The 408-nt window shown below is 39.7% G+C and overlaps 1 protein-coding gene across 1 annotated transcript in view; it reads right to left on the minus strand.

The window, feature by feature from the left end:
• Positions 1-408, minus strand: part of UBA5 (ubiquitin-like modifier activating enzyme 5) — a 33483-nt gene that overhangs the window by 20123 nt on the left and 12952 nt on the right. Inside the window, exon 6 of the mRNA XM_010839576.1 lies at positions 1-75. This exon is cut by the window's left edge and continues 5 nt beyond it. Coding sequence (XP_010837878.1) covers positions 1-75 — 75 coding nt within the window. The remainder of the gene's footprint in view (positions 76-408) is intronic.

Consider the following 408-nt stretch of genomic DNA (forward strand, 5'->3'; position numbering starts at 1 on the left):
GTCATTCGAGCTTCAAAATTATCCACACAGCTAAGAACTAGGTCAACAGGTTTTCCTTCTTCTAATCCACCATTACTATGCAAAGAAAACAAGTTTTATTGGAAAAAATCAGGACACAAAATACAATCTTATTTGTTCAATCAACACATTTAGTCCTTCAGTAAATTTTTTAGTATAATTGTAACACAGAATTTAATATTAAAGACCCAGTATATATTAAGTCGGAGAAGGCAATGGCACCCCACTCCAGTACTCTTGCTTGGAAAATCCCATGGACAGAGGAGCCTGTTAGGCTGCAATCCATGGGGTCGCTAAGAGTCGGACACGACTAAGTGACTTCACTTTCACTTTTCACTTTCATGCATTGGAGAAGGAAACGGCAGCCCACTCCAGTGTTCTTGCCTGGAG

Source organism: Bison bison, unplaced genomic scaffold (assembly GCF_000754665.1).
Source record: "Bison bison bison isolate TAMUID 2011002044 unplaced genomic scaffold, Bison_UMD1.0 scf7180017864119, whole genome shotgun sequence".
Lineage (NCBI taxonomy): Eukaryota > Metazoa > Chordata > Mammalia > Artiodactyla > Bovidae > Bison > Bison bison.